This window comes from Perna viridis, chromosome 2, assembly GCF_037379345.1.
Source record: "Perna viridis isolate PV_CMFRI_1.1 ecotype Kerala chromosome 2, ASM3737934v1, whole genome shotgun sequence".
In the NCBI taxonomy this organism is placed as follows: Eukaryota; Metazoa; Mollusca; class Bivalvia; order Mytilida; family Mytilidae; genus Perna; species Perna viridis.
In genome coordinates, this window is record NC_142446.1 from 4884995 (window position 1) to 4910554 (window position 25560).

The following is a 25560-nucleotide window of genomic DNA, read 5'->3' on the forward strand; positions in this document are numbered from 1 at the left end:
TAATAGAATAAATGTTTTTTTAATTACTGCTTGTTAAAATATCACCAATATTACAATTCTATTCAAGGTGTTTTCTGTATATACCACTGACTATCCAGGAAAGTAGCCAGCTGTAGTATGACAGTAAAAATTCTAAAGTTATTAAAGAATAATCAAGGGAACCAAGGTTATAGCGGTATCCAAAAGAATGTAATCCAGGAACAAAGACCAGAAATGGAAAACAGACATATACAACAAAGAACATGAAGTAACTAAAATCATACATTCAAAGTAACAAAATCAAATGAGCAACTTGGACTCCACTAAACAATTTCTTCCTCTTTTCAAATTCCCTCTGAAAAAAGAAACTAGAAAAACTGAGCACTGTTCACTAAATTGGTACCCCAACTTCCCATTTGATGACTTTCACCTTTTGACCTCCAAATTGACTTGGATCACAATCTGAACAAAAGCAATAGTAATATGTAATAAAGATTATGTGAAAGTTTCATTAAAATTCATTCAGTGGTGTAGAAGTAATGGATAAGAGATGGGTACCCCATGTCCCCATATTCATAAATGACAAAGTCCATGTTTCGTAAGCTAAAATTGGGAAAAAAAATCTTATCATGCAGTCATTTCAATTAGTCCTGTGCTTATCATTTATAGTTGCTTGGTTTGTTACGTTCCCTATTTTTACAGTAGACTGGCCGCTTTTGAATTCAGTTTTATCTTGTGTTTTTGTGCACTTTGATGCCAATATTTGCAAGATATGTATAGCATTTTGGCCCCATTAGATTTGTTCAAACCCTGCTGCATCATTTGCGCCATTCCCAAGTTTTCATTAATTTTGCGTTATTTTTTTTAGTTTCGTTTCGTTTTAGTTTTTCTTTATGTTAAAGAGTATATTGTAATGCTCAATTTTCTGAACCGGTGTAACTGGAAGGTAGACTCAGGGTGTGTGGAAAAACTCACCGTTCACTGAAGGCAATAGACTGCCTTTGGCTGTATTTCACTCTTGTGGGTTGTTGTCTCTTTAAAATATTTGTCGTTTCCACTTTCTTTTTTATTCAGAAAGTTCCACCCTTTTTACCATTTTGTCATTGTCACTATTTACGATGGCATCAGCGTGAATTTAGAAAATAATGTGCATATATCATATCATTTATGTATAATTTAAGTTTCTAAAAGCCATAGCTCCACATATTCCGCATTCAATGTACAATCATTTGAGTGGATCATCCAATAGATTTGACAATGCTCCAGATACGAAGGAGGATCAAACGCGCGGAATATGAGGTGGATCACCCAATAGATTGACAACGCTCGGAATACAAAGGTCGGAATACAAGGGTGGATGACCAGTAGAACGACTATGTTTGAAAAAAGGTCAGATCATCCAATGTAACGAAAACACGCGGAATACAAGGATAGATAATCCAATAGAAGGATAACGCAAGGAATACAGGAATGACTCATCCAATAGAACGACAGAGCTCGAGGAAGAAAAGGGTAGATCTTCCGATAGTTCGATCCGGTTTGATCTGAGAAGGGGATCGACACTTAAAATGGTAAGTGATTAGTGATTTCGTTTCTATTGGTCTCATGCAAATTCCTGTGCTTGGATTTGACTATATGTGGTTAATAGTGTTTACATTTGTTAAGTTTTTTGTCCAAGGGGTATGTTGTTTTATCAGACAGTATGAACAAGAATATTAGTACACAATGGGATTCTTATTTTTTGTTTTGTTTTGAGTTCAATCCTTTACCAGCTACTGTTTGAATATATATATATGTCTGAAAAATTCCCAACGATGTTAGAACTGTCAAATTAGCGAAGCAAATTTTTTATCGTTCCCTCAGCGGGACTCGAACTCGTACCGCTGTGACATCTATGGCAACACCGCCTGCACCAAGTCCAGCGCCCTAGACCACTCGGCCAGCTGGGCTATATAAAAATATGGCTTTCGCTGGCCGGGTCATTCCTCCTCGTAGGATTAATCTAGGGCTGTAACTTAGTACACGATGTATGGTAGTACGGGACAGTTCATCTAGGTGTAATTATATAGGATAGAGGATCAAATTAATGATGCATGTCACAACAAATCAATATTATACAACGTCTCAGAATGTGACGACTCTATTCGCTACACTGCTCCATCGGATCAATTGCTTCGCAAATTTGACAGTTCTAACATCGTTGGGAATTTTTCAGACCCTTCTATAAGTTTACGTTATCTTCCCTGTATCAATTTGATCCGATGGTGTAGCGAATAGAGTCGTCACATTCTGAGACGTTGTAAATCTTTGAAAGATGTCATTAATTGTGGAGGGAAAGCACTATTCGATCACTAGAACGTCCATTGTCATATGTGGACGGGCAAGATTAAGAAATACTTGCTTCCCATTTCACCAATATATCTAAGTTGTTTCTTGGTGTATTTTGATATAACAAACTTTTTTGGAAAGAGCAGTTTGTGCTGCAGGCGACGTAATATTTTTCATGACGTAATGATAAGATCAAAGCGTATTACAATATCACAAATATCTCCTCTTTGATGTGAACATTGTAAAAATGGAAAGAAATCGATTTGAAGACATTTTTTTTAGAAGGGACTTTTATTAACTATATTGACAATTTATTACATAACCCCAATGAAAATGTATAAAAAATGGTCAATCAGTCTTTTTGTTAAAAGCCTTCTTGTCCGTATTTCAATTATGTCACAAATCTTATTTTTTCGACGTTGGCCATTGGCTACTTTCTTGCTTACGGTTGTAAAATATAACAACGAACAGTATTTTACCAAAGTATATTTCATTTTGTTGAAATCATCGAGGCAGTGGTTAGGTAATCTAAAGTGTTGACTCACTGGGAGTAAAGGCTTTTTTGTTAGGTCGCTCCTGTGTCCGTTCAAGCGCTTGTGAAAAGGCTGTTTAGATTCACCAACATATTGAAGGTCACAAATGGGACAGTGGAGCAAATATATTACATTAGCACTCTTGCAGTGCACGTTGCAAAATATTTTGTAGCGTTTCCCCGTGACTTTGCTGGTGAATGATGACGAGTGGTGCATTTGGTTGCAACATTTACACCTTTTGTCACCACAGGAGCGACTCTCGCCTGGAGTCAAGTTGGGCTTAGATATTTCAGCCCTCACAAGTAGACTACGCAAACTGTCTGGCTGTCTGAAAGCAATCATAGGTTTGTTCGGGAAAGACTTTGGATAATGTTGAGTTTCTCTCGACAGAGGCCCAGTGCTCACGAATAGTGTTGTGCCTGTTTTTAAGGCAGGGGTGGAATGTTAGAACACAAGGGTTTCTTTTACATTTTTTCTTTGCCTTGTATTGTAGCAGACTACTTCTTGGGATATTGTGAATTTTTTGGAACCCTTCTTTGATGGTCTTGTATCTATATCCCCTTCTTCTTCAATTGTTCTTCAGTTGACCTAGACGTTTCTTTAAGGATTCGTCATTTGAACAAATGCGTCTTAGCCTAAAGCTTGACTGAATGGTATACTCTTAGTCAGGTGAGATGGATGACAGCTCTTAGGCATAAGATATTGATGTGTGTCAGTTGGTTTTGAGTATAGGTCCGTGGAGAGCTCTCCCCTGATAAGGTGCTGGAGGTATCGAGGAACGAGATGCTAGTAGCAGATGTTTCGTGAGTGAACTTAATTGAAAGATGTTGACTGTTGGCACGAGCGATAAAATTGTTTAGTTCTTCTTTGTCATGTGTCCACTTTATATCCACGTCGTCAATAAACCTATACCAGGACAGAGGCTTTTCTATAGAGGATTCAAGTAGTTCTTTTTCAAATTTTCCCATTAAAATGTTGGCATAAGACGGAGCCATTTTGGTACCCATAGCTGTGCCATTTATTTGTAAGTAATGGTCTTCATTAAAAGTAAAATTGTTCTTTTTTAAAACCATTGTGAGCAAAGTGACTAGGCAGTCAGTAGGTGGAACTTTGACCTCCCGAGAGTCCCATACTTCTCTGCAAGCCTCGATACCATCAGTGTTTATCCCACTCAATCCTTTGCGGACGAAATAAACACTGAATTAAACAAAATGTACGATAATAACCACATTGACATTAAAACTCTTGAATATCTCAAACCTGAAAATCCTAAACCTGGTCGATTCTACCTACTCCCCAAAATTCACAAAGTTAACAACCCAGGTAGACCTATAGTCTCTGCTAACGGCCATCCAACAGAGAAAATTTCGGAATGCGTGGACTTTCATCTACGTCCACATGTTGAAAAACTTCCATCATTTATAAAAGATACGACTGATTACTTACAGAAGATGCAGATTGCAGAGAAGTATGGGACTCTCGGGAGGTCAAAGTTCCACCTACTGACTGCCTAGTCACTTTGCTCACAATGGTTTTAAAAAAGAACAATTTTACTTTTAATGGAGACCATTACTTACAAATAAATGGCACAGCTATGGGTACCAAAATGGCTCCGTCTTATGCCAACATTTTCATGGAAAAATTTGAAAAAAGAACTACTTGAATCCTCTATAGAAAAGCCTCTGTTCTGGTATAGGTTTATTGACGACGTGGATATGAAGTGGACACATGACAAAGAAGAACTAAACAATTTTATCGCTCGTGCCAACAGTCAACATCTTTCAATTAAGTTCACTCACGAAACATCTGCTACTAGCATCTCGTTCCTCGATACCTCCAGCACCTTATCGGGGGGAGAGCTCTCCACGGACCTATACTCAAAACCAACTGACACACATCAATATCTTATGCCTAAGAGCTGTCATCCATCTCACCTGATTAAGAGTATACCATTCAGTCAAGCTCTTAGGCTAAGAGGCATTTGTTCAAATGACGAATCCTTAAAGAAACGTCTAGGTCAACTGAAGAACAATTTAAGAAGAAGGGGATATAGATACAAGACCATCAAAGAAGGGTTCCAAAAAATTCACAATATCCCAAGAAGTAGTCTGCTACAATACAAGGCAAAGAAAAAATGTAAAAGAACCCCTTGTGTTCTAACACTCCACCCCTGCCTTAAAAACAGGCACAACACTATTCGTGAGCACTGGGCCTCTGTCGAGAGAAACTCAACATTATCCAAAGTCTTTCCCGAACAAACCTATGATTGCTTTCAGACAGCCAGACAGTTTGCGTAGTCTACTTGTGAGGGCTGAAATATCTAAGCCCAACTTGACTCCAGGCGAGAGTCGCTCCTGTGGTGACAAAAGGTGTAAATGTTGCAACCAAATGCACCACTCGTCATCATTCACCAGCAAAGTCACGGGGAAACGCTACAAAATATTTTGCAACGTGCACTGCAAGAGTGCTAATGTAATATATTTGCTCCACTGTCCCATTTGTGGCCTTCAATATGTTGGTGAATCTAAACAGCCTTTTCACAAGCGCTTGAACGGACACAGGAGCGACCTAACAAAAAAGACTTTACTCCCATTGAGTCAACACTTTAGATTACCTAACCACTGCCTCGATGATTTCAACAAAATGAAAATCTTCATCGTGGAACAAAATACGATCTGGAGCGATCTACAGAGAGTGAAGCGGGAGGGATTTTGTATAAAAGAACTCCGTGTTTTACACCCACACGGAATTAACAAAAAACATTAAGTTCTTCCTATTTTGTATAGTTTCTGATAACAGTATTTGTAAATATTTTTTTTATTTTTATAGTTCAGTATTCAAGATCAACACACAACGTGTGTCTATAGCACAATGTTCAAGATCTTTGTTACTGTCGGTAAAAAAAATTTTATACGTCACAGGTATTCACCTGATTAGGTAGTGAGTTGTCTTCACAGACCATTTACTTTCATACACACTCAGTTTATTTAAGGCACTGAAGAAGGTCATTTGTTAACTGAAAATTTTGCCCATTATATACTTTATTATAGTGTGTTAACATCTTTATCGGTATCGTTGTACAATCCTTTAGACTTATATAATTATTTTTGTTTGTGCTGCATCGTCATGACTGGACGATCCGATACCCATTAAGTTTGCTGTAAAACCGTGTCTAACAAAACGTCACAAAACGCATTTTTGACGTTTCCAAAGTAACGTTCTGTTTTGCGACGTAAAACTCTTTTAACGTCAATTTAAAAAACAATAAAAAGTGTTGAAAAGTTACGATACTAGATTAAATTAATACGACAGTGGATGTAATGAATAAAAAAATACGATTTCAGCGAATCTGATAAAATAATGAAAGAAATGTCGAAAAGAAAACAGGAAAAGAAAGCCCCATCCCCCTTGCGCGCACTCCTGTCTGTTCGTATGCAATGATGTCCTGGTGAAATCGGAATCAGCGTGCCTGCATCAAAGTATTTTGAAATGTGTAGACACGCGCTTACACATTCGCTAGAGAAATATTGTAAAATCAACGTATTTCATGATCGTCTTAATTACCTCTTGACAATTATTTAGCTATAAGATATAATAAGCTGTACAAATATTGCAAAAATATTTTTTTGAATTTTTTTTCAAATCGGACCAAAAACAAAAAAAAGAGATTTATTCTGGTGTGGCCTTTTTGGCCCCTTATAACTCGAAAACCGTTAGAGATATCCGAAATCAGATTGAAAATTGCAGGCAGGATTATTAATGAGGAATCCGCCGATGAAGAATCCAATGGAATAAAAAAAATTCGAAAAATTTTTTTTTGACCCCTTATAACTTGAAAACGGTCCAATACACATAAAATCTGCTGTACATTTGTTCACCCGAATTAAATAAAGAACACATTAAAAATAGAATACTTAAAATCGAAAAAAAATACATGGGTTTTAAAATACACGTATTTTTACCCTTTTTGGCCCCTTTTTCTAAAGCGGCAGGGGCAACAAAGTCCAAATTAATCAGGAATCCTTAGTTGTTGGTAAAATCATATCAACATTTAAGAACAATTCGTCAACCACAACTAAAGTCATCGCACGGAAACGAATTGTTCCCAGACCACGACGACGACTGCGCCATAATTATACGACCGCGAGTTTTTTCGTCGTATAATAAAAACGGAATATTTTGCTCTCAAATTTTCTCAGAGAGGAAGCTTTGCCAAGGTTTTGTTGTCTTTAAATGTTTAGCAAAGGTTTATGTTTAGTAACAGACCTTAGAATTCCTAAACGAGTACATGTATTCGGAAATATCAACATACATCTACATGAGAGATATAAAACCAAATACAAAAGAAATTAATTCACTTTATACGCTTCCACATTTTGATTTCCGGGGGTGGGGAGGGGGGGGTTACTGACTTTTTTGCTTGTAGGTCTGTTGGCTTTCTGTTTTAGTGAGGGTGCTTTACCTTTCTTTTTTAGCGTATCACGAAATTTGTTTTCAAACATTTCCTAACATTTTTCTCATAGGATAAATTTCCTTCAAATCATTTTTCAATGGTTGATGCCAACCTATTTACCATATCAGGGTGTAATCTGATCATTTCAATTGACCAAAACGTACGAAAATCAATATCGAACCGGGTAATTAAACAATAAAACATGACGTGTGTAGTATTTTATGTAAAAAAAATAAATAAGCACACTTCTTTTAACAAGTAACAATTATAGAACGATGTACGTCGCATTACAAAATGACGTAGAAATTTTACAGATTTCGACGTTACCAAAAATGACACCAACACCGTACGCTACGTCATGACAACTGAGAAGAGAGTTCAGTTGCCGAGTTTAATGCTGAGTTGAAGACAATAACTATATTGTAAATTGTACCGCAGCTTTCTGTATAAAGATTTACTAGATGCTAGTCTATATGCTCCGAGAGATGGGTTGCATTTCAATTTTGATGAAACAGTATTATTGAGAAAATTATTTATATCATAAAACATCTGAGCATTCAATATCGAGATTAATTGCGTATTTTTTAGATTTGTAACATGTTGACTAAATTCTGCATTATCTTTCTTTCTCCTTTCAGAACATGACATCAAGAACTCGATGTTGCTGTCCAGTTTACCTTACTACTCAGTTTTTATATACATTTTGAATGTAAGTTGATGATTGTCATTTATTGATGGTTGAAATCGAATTAGTTGTATTGTATATAACATTCTTATATATAATTTAATGCCAATAAAAGTTATACCTATTAATTCTTTCATTTCGTCCCTTTCGTCTGGTAATTCAATAGAACAACGCTCGTAATACTAGTCAGGATCATACGCTCGGTGTACAAGGGTGGACCGTCCAATAGAATGACACCGTTCGGAATAATGGCTGGACCATACGATCGGAACACATGGATTATCCAAGAGAACAACAACGCTCGAAATATAAAGTGGGATCATCCAATAGAACGACAACTATCGGTATACAAGGGTGTATTATCCAATAGAAAAACGACACCCGGAATAAAGAGCGAATAATCCAGTAGAACAAAGCTCGGAATACAAGGGAAATCATCCAAATGTTATCGTTAACATATATAACAAGAAACATTACAATAATGCATATAGACTGATAACATTTTATAACTAATTTGTTTAGCTTTTAATGGGTTTAGGTTTAAAATTAGTTACGTCATGCCTTATGTGATTATGTAAATATCTTGCTATGTATACATATTTCATGGAACTCTGTTTAATAACTGTATTGGCCCGTGTTCCATGTTTCCCCTCTTTTAATTATCAAAGTTTCACTGTAATCAATTTTTTTACTATTCATGCACTGACCAAAATAATTTCATATTCTCAAGTTGTTTTATCTTCTTCACAAGGTGTTGTAATGTAATGTAATGTAATAAGCTATTAATTAGATTTATAATTGTACTTAAACACACAACAAGGACAATACAATGTAAAATTAATATAAACATTAATACAGTAGTTTTATAAAATGACATTAGTTTTGCTTTTAATAACAGTCAAGTCTTCGTGAATATTTTCTAAATCAAACGTTGTTACTTTGACCTTCAATCCTTTTTGTAATACAGCTCAATATAAATATTAGCCAAGTATTTGTCCATGTCATCCCTGAAATGATAATGGTAAATTCATCAAAGTTATTGTACAAAACTTGCTATTCCTTGTTGGTCTAATAATAATGACAATTTAAGTAATAATTCATAGGGGAGGGGGTTTGTTTGTTTGTTGGGGTTTAATGCCCGAGCCGCAATATTTCAGCTATATTCAGACGATGAACATGAAATGGATGATAAAATGAACATGAAATGATGATGAAATGAATAAAAAGGATGGGACACAAGGATAAAAGGGTCGACAAATTTTGATTGCCACTAGAAAAAGGGGGATGGGTAAGGTCGGGCAATTTAGCCTCCTGTGGCGGAGCGCAAATGTTCCTACTCCTATCGAATACCACTGCAGGGTTCTTTAATGCGCGAGGAACGTGACATCTTTCCAAACACGGTGCACCACTATGGTTGGCGTTCAGGTTTTCCGCATTATAGCCTGACAACCACAGCATGTAGGATGCAAGGGGTACCCCATTCCACCACCTGGGGTACAAATCCCAGTTGCTCCGTGGGCAGAGCACATAGCCCCCGGCTACGTTCCTGAGCACTATTAAGTCGCTTTTTACAAGCTTAGTGCTGCTGCAAGCCTATTCTTTTGACACCCGGACCTGCAAGGGGTGGGAGGATCTGTTGATCTCATGATCTGTTGGTTCAGTTCAATCCTTCCAAGACTTGCAATGACAAACTGTTCCAGTACCGTAACTCGAAAAAAATTGGGGATCAATTTGGGGATCAGAAATTCCTAAATATATGCATATCTACATATTGTATCCTGGCCACATAGTGTCATGAAATTCTGTTTGGTAGTGTAAGACTAGTTGCGATGAGAAAAAGAGGACCGATGGACGGACTGTCGCATAAAAAATGTTTATACCCCACATAACATATCCCTAACTGTGTTGCTTGGGATATATTTCTGACAAAAATTAAAAAGTCTATCACCCAGTTCCGTAATATTCCATTGTCCAACTATCACTCAGTTCCGTAATATTTCATGAAAATCAAGATCCTATGACCTTGCACACCATCATTATGTGTAGGAACATCCTGCAAAAACTATTTTAGATGAGGAGATAACCATACAAGCCATATAGCTCTATAACCTTGGTTCCCTTGATTACTCTCTCTCTCTCTATTTCTGATGAAAATGACTAAGTCTAACTTTCAAAAATTCCCGTAATATTTCACGAAAATCAAAATCCTTTGGCCCTGCACACCTTCATCATGTGTAGAAATATCCTGTAATATTTTAGATGTAGTTCAAAAACTGTACGAGGAGATAGCCGGACAAGCCATCTGATTGATTGATTGACTGATTGATTGTTGGGGTTTAACGTCCGAGCAGCAATATTTCAGCTATATTCAGACCATGAACATGAAATGGATGATATAATGAACATGAAATGATGATGAAATGAAAAAAAGGATGGGACACAAGGATAATAGGGTCGAAAAATTTTGATTGCCACTATGTAATATATTCAGAGTTATTAGTGTATAAAGACAGCATTTAGGTGATTAAAAGTCAGATTAAACTTACAGTATAAGTTCCTTATTATACTGAAATGTGAAATGGGAAGTGTACACAAAGCAAGTCATGAGAGAAGGGGAGGCTATAAAGGCTGTGGGCCCTCTTGTAGCTTGTCAAAAGTATAGTGTTTATCAAACTGTTTTAACTGGTACATAAGATGAGAAGATTAATATGAATACATTGTATTATGAAATTACTTAAAATCATAAAAGTAGGGTTGAATAAAAATAAGAATATGATTTTTCAATCTGTTGTCAAACAAGTTGAAAATGTTGAGGCTAAAGCCACGTATCAAACTTAAAACCAATCCATTGTTATACAAATAAAGTTAAAAATACTTATTTTCCCTTCTTTTGACACCTTTTTTCAAAGATGTTGGGTCCAAACCTCACATAACCTCAGGTCTGCCCAACGGAAAAATGTGAAACTTAAGATCAAACAAATTTTACTCAAGTTATCATAAATAAATTAAAGTTATATTGGGTCATGCGTACATTTCATTTTATCTGACTTCAGTGATGAATGGATCCTCAAAAGCAAACCATTAATCAGTTTTGTTTATTTTATTGTATGTTGAAAATCAATGTTAAAATTTTAATTGAAATTTGAATGCATACAATGATTTCTGGGGTGTACAGTAAATCACAATGGTAAACTTATCAAAGGAAATATTATACCATCTATGGAATGTTGAGCCGATTTGAATATGTAAGTAAACCAGGCGCGTAGCTTGACCTCACATAGATGACGTATGATCCACACGCGCCAGTCCTTGTTCTTTGTTACAAAAAATCCGAATTTGTGTTTGCACTGGATTAGGTTACAATGGTGAAGGTAATAAGATATACCCCTAAAAAATCCTGCCATCTTTTTCAGTATGGAATTTCATTGAGATCAATACAAAACCAGCAACAAATGACTACGGATGACCACAATGCCATAAACAGTATTCAACCATTTTGCAGTAATATTAAAAAAAAAGATCTCAAGTTTTAACAAGGAAATAACTCCTACAGGTTGTCACCACTTTGGCACTACTAACAAATTGTAGCTCTAATAATACTGCACAGTTTATATGTTTACATAAAAATGCCCTCCGTCAAACCTATAGATTTCAGGAAATCAACGCGCAAACAGAAAATGACCGCACAATATTCATGGATTTAACAAAAAAACTAATTGCATACCATTGATCCCTGTCTTTCTTCATTATTTTTTCTATTTCGTCATCAATATTGGAAATTTTCCTTGGGCTCTTCGGATACTTAGCATCCTGTTTCTTCTTCACTGTTCTAATAACACTCCTTTAAAGATACAGTTCAGTTTCAATGAAATATCCAAAAAATCAGATATATTTTGTAAAACTCTTGCAAAACATCTTGAAGCATCCAATATACGATAAACTAATAGTAGACACTTAAATGAGCCCATTCACTCACCTGGAAAATTTAAACCATGGTCAAAATTGTTTGGGAACATGGAACAAATTCAGGTCCCTACATATTACTGAGCTTAAAAGTAATAATGAAAACTCATTAACAGAAAACAAAATACAATTTGTTTTAAATAGTAGCTCAATAATAGTCCTCAAGGCTTTCATTGAATATATCAGTAAATATCAAGACCACTAACTTTAAATTGTTGAGATAATGAGATGTTAAGACACTCGGTTTTCAGAATATTTAATACTAAACCCCAAATTATACTGTAATTATTTACAACCACTCTTTCTATGATGTCTATTTGCACTTTATTTTGTCAACTCACGCATATTCTTACTACGCTTTTTTTTTTTTTTTTGTTTGCTTTGTTTTGTTGTTTGTTTTTTGGCACTATTGAGTCACCACCGCCACAAGTTCCTATGTTAATCAAACTAGATGTTGACCATATGCATTTGTGTCTTTCTTTTTTCTTTGTTGTTGTTGTTGTAAGAATTTACATACTTTGTTTCTATTGTTTGTGTTATGACCATTTACTGTAAATGTGTTAGAACAAATAAAAATATTGAATTGAATTTTGAATATATTGAATACATGTATATCCTTACTGCCAAAATTTCCAAATCTTAATTAAACATATAAGCAAAAAATGTGTATTACCAAATGGAATCACTGGAAACTTTGTGCAGCCACAATAATAATGCAAAGACTCCTGAGCAACACAAAATATGCATCATTCGTAGAGGGCATTGAGGTCAACAACCCTATTACTGGCACAACGGGTTTCAATATAGTTGATCTTAGAACATTAACCAATCAGAAGCCTAGATAGCATTTTGCAGCCTTTTTTTGTTTAATCAAGCTGAATAAAAAATAAATCATCTGTATAAGTAACTCCTTTTATCATTTCTTCCAAATTTGGTTACCATTTGGACCAGTCGAGATATTTAAGCCAATAGTGTTTCCTCACAGGGTTTCAATGGAAATTATGGAAGGCCCCAGTCACCTGAGCTACACAGGAAGTACATCATTTGTAGAGGGCATTAAGGTCAACAAACTTATCAATTTTCAAAACCTTGGCAACTCTGGTACAGTGGCAGCTTGTTTGATCAAATGTGTATATTTGTAATAAATATTTCGGTTCTAAACAGTTGGGGCGATACGGACACCATTCAAGCTTCTGAATTTGAATTGCGATTAAATGGTTGACATATAAGATTCTGACAACAATGGTAGTATTCAAAATAACTTGAATACTTACAATAAAAAGATAACAAGGACAGACAGACAGACAATGTGATTTCTACTTACCAAAATAAATCTCCAATGCAAAGATATCCATTTTATATACATAACTCTTTCTAAACCCCGTAATATAGTTTATTCTTTTAAAAAACTTCCTTGGAATGATTATCAAGTAATGACATATAGTGCAGTAAATTGACCCTAACCCTAAATTAATTCCAAAGTTAGATTTTTAAGTTTTAATCTACAGCATAATGCACAAAATAAACACAAAAGGTCTTATAAAAACTAATTTGCAGAAATCACAAAATAAGCATTTCAAATTTCTAATGGAAATTACCACTGGGAGACATTTAAGACTTAATTAATTTATTAGAAGATCAATCATTGTTAAATCAACAAGAGGCTCACAGGAGCCTGAATTGTTCACCTTGTTCAATTTTTGCCCTTCAAAGGCAGTAGTCGTTCTACAATTTGGATGACCTTATCATAAGAGTCATTTAATCAATTAAAAATTATTTTCTTATCTATCATACTTTTTAAGATGTTAGCCAAAATAGCAAAAAGTCAGTTTTTGCCTTACAAGGGCAATAACTCTAGGAAGGAGACGACTGACAACTTCAACCCAAAAGACTAAACATAAGGTTCATTTCATCAATCAAAGTCTTTTTCTTTTTATCATAGTTTTCAAGATATCAGCTAAAATTATTCAAAATGTCATTTTTTTCACCTTTCAAAGGCAATAACTCTAACAAGGAGTCGTCTGATAATTTTCTCCCAAAAAACTTTTGTAGGTCACACTATAAAAATCATTTTATCAATTGAAAGTTTGTTTTTTTTCTATCTATTATAATTTTCCAGATACTGGCTGAAAACTGCAAAAAATGTCATCTTTTGCCTTTCAAGGGCAATAACTGTAACAAGGAGTTTCAAACAACTTTGACCAAATGGAGACAAACGTAAAGCTCTTCAAGCTGAAGGAAGGTCACATTTTTTTAAAATATCTCCTATAGTATGTAGAAATGTGTGACTATAGTGTAAAAATAGCAATGGCAGCCATGTTTTACATTTATATCATTCATCAAAGAAAAATTTAGATTAAGTAACTAAATAACATATTATGTGTCATTTGTTTTAAGATAATGTTCAAGAATTTCAATTTCGATGGAAATCATCAAGTAATCATTTTCCCTTTTAGCTCACCTGGGTCCATCCTCATCATCGTCGTCTGCCGTCATCCATTGTAATTAACAATTTTTCAAAACTCTATTCCTCTGACACTACTAAACCAATTAGAACCAAATTTCATATGAATGTTCCTTGCATAGTAATGAAGTAGAGATTTTTGATCCACTGAAAAACAAGGCCCCCATTACTAAAAATAGAACATAGGGGTCAGACGAAAGTTTTTAGCATATATCTCCAAAACCGTTAGGGTTAGCCAAATTCAGACATGGGTAAAAGTGTTCAGTATTATTGGATGTATCTGTAGTCAAATTTTCATTTTAATCTGTTAAGCCTGTTGGAGTTATTTGTCAATGTTTTTTTTTCTTTTTTATGTTTTTTTTCAAAAATCTTCTCCTCTAGCATTAATAGACCAATTTGAACCAAATTTGGTATGAATGTTCCTTATGGTGTTCTGCATCAAACTGATGTGTGGATTTTTGATCTGTCAAAAAGCATGGCCAACATTACTATAGATAAAACAAAAGGGTCAGACAGAAGTTTTTCTCATATATTTCCAAAACTGTTAGGTTTAGCCATATTCTTTCAATTGCCGAAATGGTCTTTATTATAAGGCCTCCAAAAGTTTGCAGGGAACCGAAGTTTTCAAATGACTCCCTAGTAGAATTACTGCCCTTGAAAGGTAAAAAATGGTAGTTTTTTTTTACAGTTTTCAGCCAATATCTTGAAGATTTTGATAGATAGAAAGAAACTTTCATTGCTGAAATAATTGTTATGACAAGCCCTACAAAAGTCTGCATTAGATTGAATCAAAGTTGTCAAACAACTTCTTCTTAAGAGTTATTGCTCTTGCAAGGCGAAAAAAATGATGTTTTTAGCAGTTTTCAGCCAATATCGACTTGTTAGAGTTATTGACCTTCAAAGACGAAACAATGGTATTTTAGCAGTTTTCAACCAATATCTTGAAAACTATAGTAGAGAACAAAACTTTTGATTGATGAAATAATCCTTCTGATAAGACCTACCAGAGTCTTTGTGAGTCAAACTTTTTGGACAACTCCTTGTTAGAGTTATTGCCCTTGAAAGGCAAAAATTTACCAAGGTGATTGATTCAGGCGAGTTGTCAAGGAGTCGTCTGACAACTTTGATCCAATGCAGACTTTTGTAGACCTTATAATAAGGATCAATTTAGCATCTGAATGAATTTGGTTAAACCCAACAGTTTTGGAGAAAAACTTCTCACTGACCCCTTTGTTCTATTTTTTGTTGCAGTGGCCATGTTTTTAAATTGATAAAAAATCCCCACATCAGTCCAGGCAGATTACCCTAAGAAATATTCATGCCAGGCTTGATTCTAATTTGTCTGGTAATTTCAAAGGAGAAGATTTTTGAAAGAAATAACATTTAAAATAGGGAAAATGTTGAAAAAAGGCATTAACTTCAATATAACTTAACAGATTTAAACTAAAATTCGACAAAATTTAACCAAAATTTTTGAAAGAAAAAAAAAACAATAAAAAGAGCAAAAAAAGGGCAATAAAGCCAGCATGGCTTTACAGATCAAATTTGCCTACAGATAGATCTCATCATGCTGAACACTCTTACAGAATTTGACTAAACCTAACGATTTTGGAGATAAATGCTAAAAACTTCAGTCTGACCCTTATGTCCCAGTATTAGTATGGCAGAGATGTTTTTCCAGTGATCAAAAATCCCCACTTCAGTTCTTTGCAGAATACCCTAGGCAACATTCATACCAAGTTTGCTTCTGATTGGTCTAGTAGTTTCAGAGGAAAAAAAAATTGTGAACAACGACGATGACAAATAGTGATGGCAATAGCTCACATGGCCAGGTGAGCTAAAATGTCAATTTTTTTTGGGGTGTAGCCCCTTTGACCACTTATAAGTCTAAAACTGTAAGAGATATATGCAATTTGATTGGAAAGCACATGCAGGGATATTTATAAGGAATATAATAAAAATATTCAAAATTTGATTTTTTTGGGTGTTGCACAACTTTGACCCCAATAACTTGAAAACGGTCCAAACCAAATCAAATCTGCTGGTACAATAGTTTACCAGCATTAAATAAGCAACATGATAAAAAAAGAATAATTAAATCCAGAAGAAAAACAAACATTCTACGTGGGTATTAATAAAACACCTATTTTTACCCATTATGGCCCCTTATTCTGAAAGGTATGGGGCAACAAGCTCCAAATTAGATAGCTTTCTTTAGTAATTAGTAAAATCATATCAAAATTTCATAATAATTGGTCAACTGCAACTAAAGTTATCGCACAAAAACCAAGTGTCTACTGAGTGGATGATGACGACAGCGCCATACCAATATATGACCACAAAAAAATTTGCAGTCGTATAAAAAATGAAACAAAAAACCTAATTTTACAGTCCCCTTTTCTATGTGAATTTCCATAGGAATTTTGAAAGGCTTATTTACAGTTATCTGAAAGTTAGATTGTTTTACTTTCATATGTGCATCATACATTTTTTGTTACAATCAGTAGTTAAAATTTTTATGTAACTGCACTAATAGTGCACCTGGTACTTGAATTGTTTATCTTAAGATTTATGGATCCAGCAACAGGGACTTCACTAAGATAAATTATATGAGGAGCTCATTTTGTATCTACAATTAAAGTAATAATATTGTGTAGTATTTTGATGTTCAACACTTTGCTTCTGAAGGGTCTGATAAATAAAAATTGAAATAGACAATTCACCAAAATTTCATGGAAATAGGTGCAGATATGGAAATAAAACCCTTACTTAAAAAACTTGAAAAAGTAAGATAAGAAATATATTTTTAAAAAATTGAACGAACATGTCCCAACACTCCAAAACATAAAATGAAAAATATATAATTCAAAAGGGATCTTACATCAAAAGAAATAAAGTATTTCTTTAAGTTTCATGAAAAGTGGGGAACAATTTTACTATTAAAGTTTGTTATAGACACCCCCTTTTTATAAATTAAGTCCCATAACTCCAAAATGTGTTCATTATGAGGACCATCATGTTTCATTAACTTGTCAATTAATAAGGAGTATGTATCTTCAATGAGGGCAAATTTATTCCATTCAACTAAGTTTTCCTCCTTTATATTTTACCCGATATAACATGAACGACTCAATATATGTTTCTAATCAAAGTGCTGTTAGCACTGTTTTTTTTTTTATTCTTGTGAAAATTATGGCATGGACAAAATTTAAGAGATTACATGATATATAACAAAACTATAATCAAACATTTGTATTAGCATTATTATTTATTTGTTTTTCCTAATAAACTCAATCAATACTACATATTTCTGAAGTACAAAATGTAATCAACAATTTAACAGTATCCAATTTATTTAATATTTACAAATTGTGTTGTTTCATCCATTTTCCATTTTTTAGAAATGTCCAAAAGTTAATTTCCTTGATTGACATATTAAGATTTTCAAAACTAGACAATGTCAGATAATCAATGTGAATTTTCCCACCAATTTTACTTAGTTAAAATCACTGCTCTTCACTTCCTGCTTATTAATCATAAAATATTGATAATAGGATGGAGATTTTGACTGATAATTGTATCAAATGGAACATGCTTAGCACATTTATTGATTCTTGGCACGTAACTGCAAGAACAACATTCCCTAAATAATAAAAAAATTATTGAGCTGAATAATTGACAGACATATTTACAGGTTATGAAGGATGTATTGAATGATATAAAAATTATATTTGGACTATATTTTTGTGTAGTGTTCAGAAATAGTAGAAAAGTTCCAGGCATGAACTGGCAACATAAGGTATTTTGATAAATCATAAATGTAAAAATCTTTGCCTAAACCTAATCCATGGTCCTAAGTTTCTTTGTTATGGATTTTGAACATTAGTTTTGTCATTAACCAAAGTTATATTTGAAAATATTTTACCCTATGATATTAGCTATAAAAATAGTGATTCCAAAAATCCACAAGATGAGTATAATTTCAATCAGTCTCTCAACATTGTCATGTTCCTCTTTAAATTGACTAAAGTCTGCCTCTTTTCTTGAAGAATGCTTTGTCTCCTTGTGGCTACAATCATAATACAAATTTTATCAGTGTGGTACAGTAGTTAAGAAAGTTTATCATTCATAAGATATTGAGAAGAAATGGGCATTATACACACCAATTAACTTTTGGTGGGCTACACACACTCAATGAATTGTTACTCTTCATTAGCTATAACACACATAGAATCGCAGTTTATCACCCACCATTTTCATCATCTTAAAAATATGACCCACCTTGGAACAAAATATTGCTTAATGTCTTAATAAATGTAACCACCCTTTCTAAATGTCATACATAAACCAACAGCCAACACAGCATGTATTTAGATTTGCAAAAAAATAGATTTAAATATAAACAAAAGAAAAGATAAGGCTATCACCAAAAATCATCAAACGACGATGGTAAGATACATCTTAGTTGATCTATCTTCATGCCAAATATCAAAACCCTACAACAAAAGACAAAAAAGTTGACACAATTGGTATGCAAAAATCATCAATTTGACCTTGAGGTATGTGACACAACAAGCCAAATATCAAAACCTACACAAAAAGACAACAAGGTAACAGCATGGACACAATTTGTTACAGATGAACAGATGGACAGAGAAATTACCATGGCAGGGCCCTTATCAAACAACAGTATTATATACACATCTTTGTATACATAAAGTTTCTAAACTTTGCCCTAACTCTTACGAAATTTGTCCAACAAAGAAGTATGATATATTATGAACATCATTCACAACAATAAATCCAACAAAATTTGAAAGAAATCTCATAGCAGTTTCAGAGAACTTTATCCAGAAAGTCTGTTATTGAGAAACCTTTAAAAAAAAAAAAAAAAAAAAAATGTATAGTGAGCAAATATCATAACTCCTATAAAACCTGTTGAATAAAAAATATGGAAGAAACCAACATGCTGTTCAAAGGAAATTTTTCCTTAAGATCTCCTCTCCTTAAGAAATGCTGAAAATACTAGTGACCTGTCTCACATTTCCAACAAAATCTGTTGAATCAAAATGGTGGTATAATATGAACATCTGCATAACAATAAAGAATCTAACAAATAATTTCAGAGGAGATGTGTCCATGAAGAGAAAGTTCCTATGACACACTTATGGACAGAAGCAGACCAATATTGTGTCCCTCCTTTATGAAGCCCTTGGGGATAAAAGTATGAAGAATGTGACATTTACAGCATGATTTACTGGTACTGTAACTACATAATATAAAAGGTAAGATACATATGGTCAGAAGAGCCATGTAAAGTAAGTAAGTGAAAGAATACAACTCCAATATAAGATAGCTCAAAACCATTTACAAGCCCAGATGTATTTGGTTTTTTTTTAAGAATCTAACCTATTGTGCTTGTTCTGTCTGTAAACATTCTGAGGATTCTTTACCTTCCTGTTAGTATCTATACGTCTATGTAAACTTATGAGAACATCATATGACTCCTTGATCTTGACAAACTCTTCATGGCAAGCATTATCGTTCTGGTTTGTATCTGGATGATACTGAATTAAAGTTATTGTTTTACAACAAAAGATATTGTCTGGAACTAAGAAGATTGTGTGTAAATAATAAAGGATTATTCAATAAATCTTATCAACAAAAAAAATTACTGGTCCGCAAGGTCTGACTAATAAGATATCATTATATCGATAGCAGTGTTCTATCTAATGTTCCCAGTGTAATAAATTTCAATAAACCACACTGTGAAATAAATTCAGTAATTTCACTCTGAGACTTTCTCCCGCCAAAATGTCACAACTTTGATATCAATCTGTCAATCACAGAATTCAAATACATGTTGAAAATATCGATAAATAATGAATAAAACCTATATACCGATAATAGATAGGAAAATCAATTGGTTATCGCGAATAACCAAAATATGATCACTCTTGCAAAGAACGCTTAAGGATTGAACTCGTGCACACTCATTAAATATAGACGTTCTTCTACACTTAATATATTGGACATTCACTCTTTCCAATTAATTATCCTATTATTTTTAAAGCCCTTAGTGCATCAAGTTGAACATCCTTTCTTCCCTACTTCACAAATTTAATTTTCTTGACAGTCGTATGTATTTCTAACACTGTTTACCTGTTTAGAAAGTTCAATGTAAGCTTTTTTTATCTCTTTCAATGAGGCATTAGTAGAAACTTTCAACACTGCATAGTGATTGACCTTTGACATGTACCTAAAATTAAAGTATAAGGTTTTTAGGTAATAGTGAGCTGAGTTATACAGGAAGTAAAAAAAATGATTTTTTGGTAACATATTTTGAGCAACCCCACTCAAACAAAACAAGGTGGGGACAGGTGCAGTTGTTAGGTAAGCATCTCTACAAAAAACAAAAAAAAAGAAAGAAAACTTAAGTGCTCAAGTCTTGAACACACAAAAACGAACAAAAAATACAACAAATAAAATGTGTCTGCCCACATGGTTGAAAAGGACACATCACATGAGTAAACATGGCTGCCTTGAACTTATTAAAAAATTACTTTAAGCTTGAGGTAATAAAACTAAGAAAAGGCTTCTAAAGATTAATATGATTCAATACAAAGCTAACATCAGTTTTAAGTTCTGGTGACATCTTTCAGTAGAGAGATAAATAGATAAATGCAAGGATAAATGTGATCTCAGTGTGTGTACATGTATAGATACATACCAGGATTGATGTGATCTCAGTGTGTGTACATGTATAGATACATACCAGGATCAATGTGATCTCAGTGTGTGTACATGTATATATACAAACCAGGATCGATGTGATCTCAGTGTGTGTACATGTATACATGTAGCTACAAACTAGGATTGCTGTGATCTCAGTGTGTGTACATGTATACATGTAGCTACAAACCAGGATTGCTGTGATCTCAATGTGTGTACATGTACAGATAAAAACCAGGATTGCTGTGATCTCAGTGTGTCTACATGCATAGATTTAGATACAAAGAAAGCCAGTTTTTATGTGACCTTTGTCTGTGGATAGACAGGAACCTTAGGCAGTTTTATAGTGAAGTGACCTTAGTCATTAAAAGATGCATGATTTGAACCAGAGTAGAGTTATTGTAACCTCAGTCTGTGTATATATACCAACCTCAGTCCAATTTTAAGATGATGTGACTTCAATCTATGGAAAACATTTTTGCAGAAGACATGTCTAGTCATTATTCTTTGTCCACTTTATAAATACATTTTTTTGCCATGTGTCTGAAAAGAAAACAGTAGTTTTTTTTTTTCATAGCTGAACTTGAAACACAAGGGCAGATATATCATTCCCTGATATAAATATCTAGATCCCATCATCCTTTTCATCAAATTAGAGATATACCATTTTTGAGATTGGTCTTCAGATTTCAATACGTTCTACATCGGAAATTCTAGAAGGGAAACTGAAACTACAAACCCTATGGAACATGTAAAAGATCAGACAAAGAATCAATAATACTTTTTCATATTTACAGAAGCCATACAAGCCATTTTAGCAAGTTTTTCAAATGGATGTAACCAACCAACACATGACAACCTGAATGGCGGGGAAAGGAAGAACAGAAACAGTAAAACTGAACAAAAATAACTTACATGTTCTAAATGTGCTTTTCAATATTTTGTGAAATATCTGCTATATATTGTTGTTTTAATGATTTCAATACGTTCTACATCGGAAATTCTAGAAGGGAAACTGAAACTTTTTTGAGACTTGGCATGCTCGTGGTCCTCAAGATGCAGCCAGCGGTTTCATAAAAAAGCAAGCTGGTTTGTCTGTTATTCGTGGGCAGCCTGTGATTTTGAAATATCTGCTAAATATTGTTGATTCAATGATTTAGGCCGAACACCTTTAACTTTTTAAAGTCCAGTTATCTCGTTACAATTTGAAGTAATTACGTTTTTATGGCAAATTACTGGATAAGTGTCACAAATCAGTCGCTTATTTTTGTCGTTTCAAAGGTCTTGGCATATAAATATCTTCATTCCGAGAATGTTCATATGTTATACTATTTTGCACTACAAAAAGAGATCAGTTGAACAATTAAGTTAAAAGATACGTGATAAAATAAATGTCCGAAGTCTTGTTACATGTTTGTTTTCTGGGAAAAAATCGTCGTCATGCATGGAATTTATGTCGCAATTCACAAATTAAATTTTCAACAGGCAAGCAGGATGTTATCATCAGCGGAAAGAATTCCACTGAACAAAAAATTAAAATTGCAGAAAAGAAGAGAAGAAAAAAGGAAATCCTACCATAAATCTATTTCATGCAACGTTCCAGTCATGCATGAGTTTACTGACTGATGTAGTGCCCAGTAAAAAAGAATGATAAAATTATTAGAAACTTTTTTGAGACTTGGCATGCTCGTGGTCCTCAAGATGCAGTGGTTTCATAAAAAAGCAAGCTGATTTGTCTATTATTCGTGGGCAGCCTGTGATTAAAAGTGCATATGACTTGTACGACTTTGCAACAAAAACATCTTTGTAAAACTGCTTATGATTCAAAATGCGCACGAAGGATTTTCCGTTATATCAATTCGGTCAATAGAAACCGTGATCAATATTTCAAATCTGTAAAAGTGAACAGAAAAAAATCACCAGGTATTTCCTACAGAATTAGAAACAGTAAAAATTAGAAAGTTGTCCTGCTATATGTGTGAAAAATGTTTAAATGTAGATTATGACGATTGCATGAATGTTGACCAAATTGGCAACTTTTCTATCTTAAAAATGACTAAAGAAATTGCTGATCAGGAATCAGAAGAAGTGGAAGCTGCTGATGAAATTGAATAACTTTACGACGTTGTGTCGAATGAAACATTAATTGCCGTTAAACAGACAATGTTAATGTTCCTTATGACTTGTTAAAGCAAGCAAACAAATGACGGTTCCATGAAAAAAATCAACTGACAAATGGGGGATAACCGATCCTCCCGGAACATAAATAATACACGGATATTATTTTGGCATGGTGAACGAAAATCCACTAGAACAAAAACTGATAAAACATATTCGTGCTATTGTTCCCACGCTTTCTGTAGTGTGCATATGTTCGAAACTAGAACTTGGTGACGACGGAACAGTTTCTACTGACGATTCCCTCCATAGAAATATACTGTGCTGCCTTGACAAGTGAGAGGTCGACTAAAATTTCAATAACAGTTAATAAGCTTAATTTTGTTCATGGTTGCGTTTATTTAAACGGAGAGTAAAAGGCAGATATTTGATTGCTACTATGATAAATTTGTGTCATTATCCATGCTCCAAATAAGGCCGTTTGAAAAAGTTATATTTTCAAAACAATGATATATTATAAAATCACCCCAAAATTGATGTTGAATATTACGCAGACATTAGGTCATATTACGAATTTCATGGTATAAAAAATCAATTATAAGACAAATCATCACAAAGCCTCCTCTTTATAACAAACACACGTAATCATAAAATATAAAAATGGATTCAGGTAGTGAACAGGAAAAAATGTGTGCAAATGAGGTAACGTTGGATGGTCAATTTGAAAATGTTCGTGGAGTCACGATATTACAAAGATCTTCAACAACTTCAATACTTCAATAACTTGGCATGAAGGTGACAATTATGAGTTGTATTATATGACACATGTATAATAAAATTATCAGAAATTTTAAGTGTCTGTTCTTTTTAAAGCCTTGGAATACAAGATAATTGGAAATACGGAAAAATGAACAGAAATGACTGATCACGACAATGCTTATCTTATAAAATGCTGTACATATAGAATAACCACAACAAGCAATGAACACAATCAACTGGAGTGTAGCTGAAAATAAATTAGAATTGCCATATAGACCCAACCAATGATAGAATAAATGTTTATTTTCATCAAACATACCAATGTGGATTCACACACACACACACACATATTTAGTCATAAATATTACCAATAAAATATTTTTGTTATTTATTTTATTTATTATTTATTTTGAAGAGCTAATTTCATTAAGAATATTATTCAAGTTTTTATTGCAAATTCATTAAGTAAGTTTGGAAATTGGATTATGGTTTGTGGCTTTCCTAATTACCTATAATTTATGGCTTTGTTTATTTAACAGGTGATAAGGTATTATAATAATTATTTAATTAGATTATTTCACTACTTTAATTACCATCTTGATATGTCCTGATATCCACGTTACTTTTGTAAAATTTATAAGTTTTATAAGATTATTTGCAAAGTAATAAACATGATATTTACTTCTGTATTTTAATCTAGTTTTTATTTGTGATCAATTTCACACCTTATTTTTTTTGAGTATTTCATTTAATTTCACAAAGTATCATTATTGTGTTATATATTCCCCATTTTTATAAATAATTCAATGAAAATAATAAAATATGTGAACAAAATATTGTAAATGAAAGGACAAAATGATATTTATTCAGGTGAATTTATAAAACCTTTTTTTATCACAATTAATGCATTATATGTCTAGCAAATAGACTTTAATTTTACATCCATCCAAAATAAATAACCTCAAAAAAAAAAATACCAGGAAGAATACTAAATATATGACAGGATTTATTTTTATATTATTAAATGATTACACATACATTTATGATGGGTGCCATTTTGACCAGATGCCATTTTGACTAGAATTCCAAAAACTTCTGTCTGACCCCTATGTTCCATTTTTAGTCATGCCAATGGCAGTCAAGTTTTTTTTTTTACGGATAAAAAAATCCCCACATCAGTTCCATGCAGAACACCCTAAGGAACATTCGTACTAAGTGGGGATATAATGAAAGGAATTTACTCACTTACCATGAGCTCCTTGGTAATAGTTATTGAACTTATTCAGACAAAACTGAGGGACGTGAAATGTCAGGGGAATGAAATGCAAATTACATGTATTTTTGTCATAACTCTGACATTTCGACACTTTCCGATTTGGTACTTTGATCAAACTTCTATATTTTCAAACCAATGATTTTTGTAGTATATATATCATTGGTTTGAAAATATAGAAATATAAAGTCTTGTCTCTAAACGCTAAATTTACTTTGCTGCCAATCCAATATCACTTTCTAAATCCTAATTATAATATGAATAAAACAAGTT

General features: G+C 33.5%; 1 protein-coding gene across 2 annotated transcripts; it reads right to left on the reverse strand.

The window, feature by feature from the left end:
• Positions 1-8753: 8753 nt before the first annotated feature.
• On the reverse strand, positions 8754-25343 carry LOC148623373 (uncharacterized). 2 transcript variants are annotated; one of them, XM_088565203.1, is made up of 7 exons: positions 25264-25343; positions 21568-21680; positions 20568-20664; positions 19815-19972; positions 18331-18474; positions 11703-11819; positions 8754-8985 (listed from the first exon to the last, which is right to left on the reverse strand). In XM_088565203.1, exons 2-7 carry the CDS (start codon positions 21636-21638, stop codon positions 8925-8927), a joined length of 648 nt encoding a protein of 215 aa, XP_088421329.1. In that variant the 5' UTR covers positions 21639-21680; positions 25264-25343; the 3' UTR covers positions 8754-8924. The 2 variants fall into 2 exon arrangements, with proteins under 2 accessions (XP_088421329.1, XP_088421330.1); XM_088565204.1 differs by having other exon boundaries at positions 25260-25313.
• Between the last annotated feature and the right edge of the window lie 217 nt (positions 25344-25560).